The sequence below is a fragment of the Eriocheir sinensis genome, unplaced genomic scaffold, assembly GCF_024679095.1.
Source record: "Eriocheir sinensis breed Jianghai 21 unplaced genomic scaffold, ASM2467909v1 Scaffold529, whole genome shotgun sequence".
NCBI classification, from domain to species: domain Eukaryota; kingdom Metazoa; phylum Arthropoda; class Malacostraca; order Decapoda; family Varunidae; genus Eriocheir; species Eriocheir sinensis.
In genome coordinates this window covers 23,908-25,000 of record NW_026111864.1, presented here as the reverse complement: position 1 = coordinate 25,000, position 1,093 = coordinate 23,908, and the positions used below count along the sequence as shown (strand labels likewise).

The window sequence follows — 1,093 nt, the reverse complement described above, 5'->3', positions numbered from 1 at the left end:
GTATTAAGGAAAAGTGACCCCACTCATCAGTTGCTCTAAAGGCATGGGTTCAATTTCCCATAACTTTTGTTGTTTATCTTGATTTTTTTACACATTCATTTGTTTTATTTGGTATATGTTATGTTATTTTATTGCTTTGCCCACTAACTCTTGATTTCCAGAGAAACTTAATTATGAAATAAACTTCCACCTTCAGTGCTTCAGTGCAACACAACTGATTTAAAAATCAACTTGACCTTTTCACCTTCATGTTTGCTAAGGCAGAAATTGCAAAGCTTTTACATAGTTTCAATTGGGTTTAAGGAGACCACCATTCTGCATAGTCTGTGTGGTCTGAACATATATATCTTAAGTTGAGCAGACATATTTGTTTAGGTTTTCCTAAAATTCCTAGCTACTCATAATCAAAGCACAAAATAAGATATCATACCATGTTGAATTACTCTTATCATCATGATTTTTTACGTACAGCTGCTGCAGACACAGAAGTGTGTAGAATCTTCCTTTCGGAGGATTCTATGACACCCGCACTTCTGCAAGGCCCATCACAGCCCCCTCCTCACCATCCTCGCCCTACTCCTACTCACCAGCTGGCCCCTGAATTGGCACCTGTCCACCGTGCCCCAGAAACTCAATCTTCCCCTGATGTAGGAGTGGCACCTCACGCTTCCACCAGAAGACACAAGAGGGTTGATCCACCAGTTGGGCCAAAAATGGTGGAAATTCAAGAAGATATCCTTCTTGAAGTGAGGAGGCTGAGTGGTACTATGGACAAGGTAGCTGCAGCCTTGGAAAAAATTGCAGTTACCTTGTCAAAATAAGGTGACAGGTCCAATTAGGTAGGTTTTTATTAAATGGGTTTCTTTAGTTAGAAACAAAACATAGTTAACCTTTTTTTTATTTTGCCTTTGTAGCATAACATGAATTATACCATAATCCATTCTGTTAAGGTGGATCACTAGATATTACCTTAGTATATTAAGACACTGCTGACTGGCTTTTGGCAGGAGGGTATCTGACAATTTTGACTCCAAAACACTATTCTATAATCAAGAAATATTAGTATTCCTTTACTTAGCTCATCTGATATAGA

At 38.4% G+C, this 1,093-nt stretch overlaps 1 protein-coding gene across 1 annotated transcript in view; it reads left to right on the top strand.

The window, feature by feature from the left end:
- LOC126992945 (myb-related transcription factor, partner of profilin-like) overlaps positions 1 to 601 on the top strand; it is a 2,831-nt gene extending 2,230 nt beyond the window's left edge. The window contains exon 3 of the mRNA XM_050851775.1: positions 513 to 601. Within this exon, the coding sequence (XP_050707732.1) occupies positions 513 to 601 (89 nt within the window). The remainder of the gene's footprint in view (positions 1 to 512) is intronic.
- Positions 602 to 1,093: the final 492 nt, after the last annotated feature.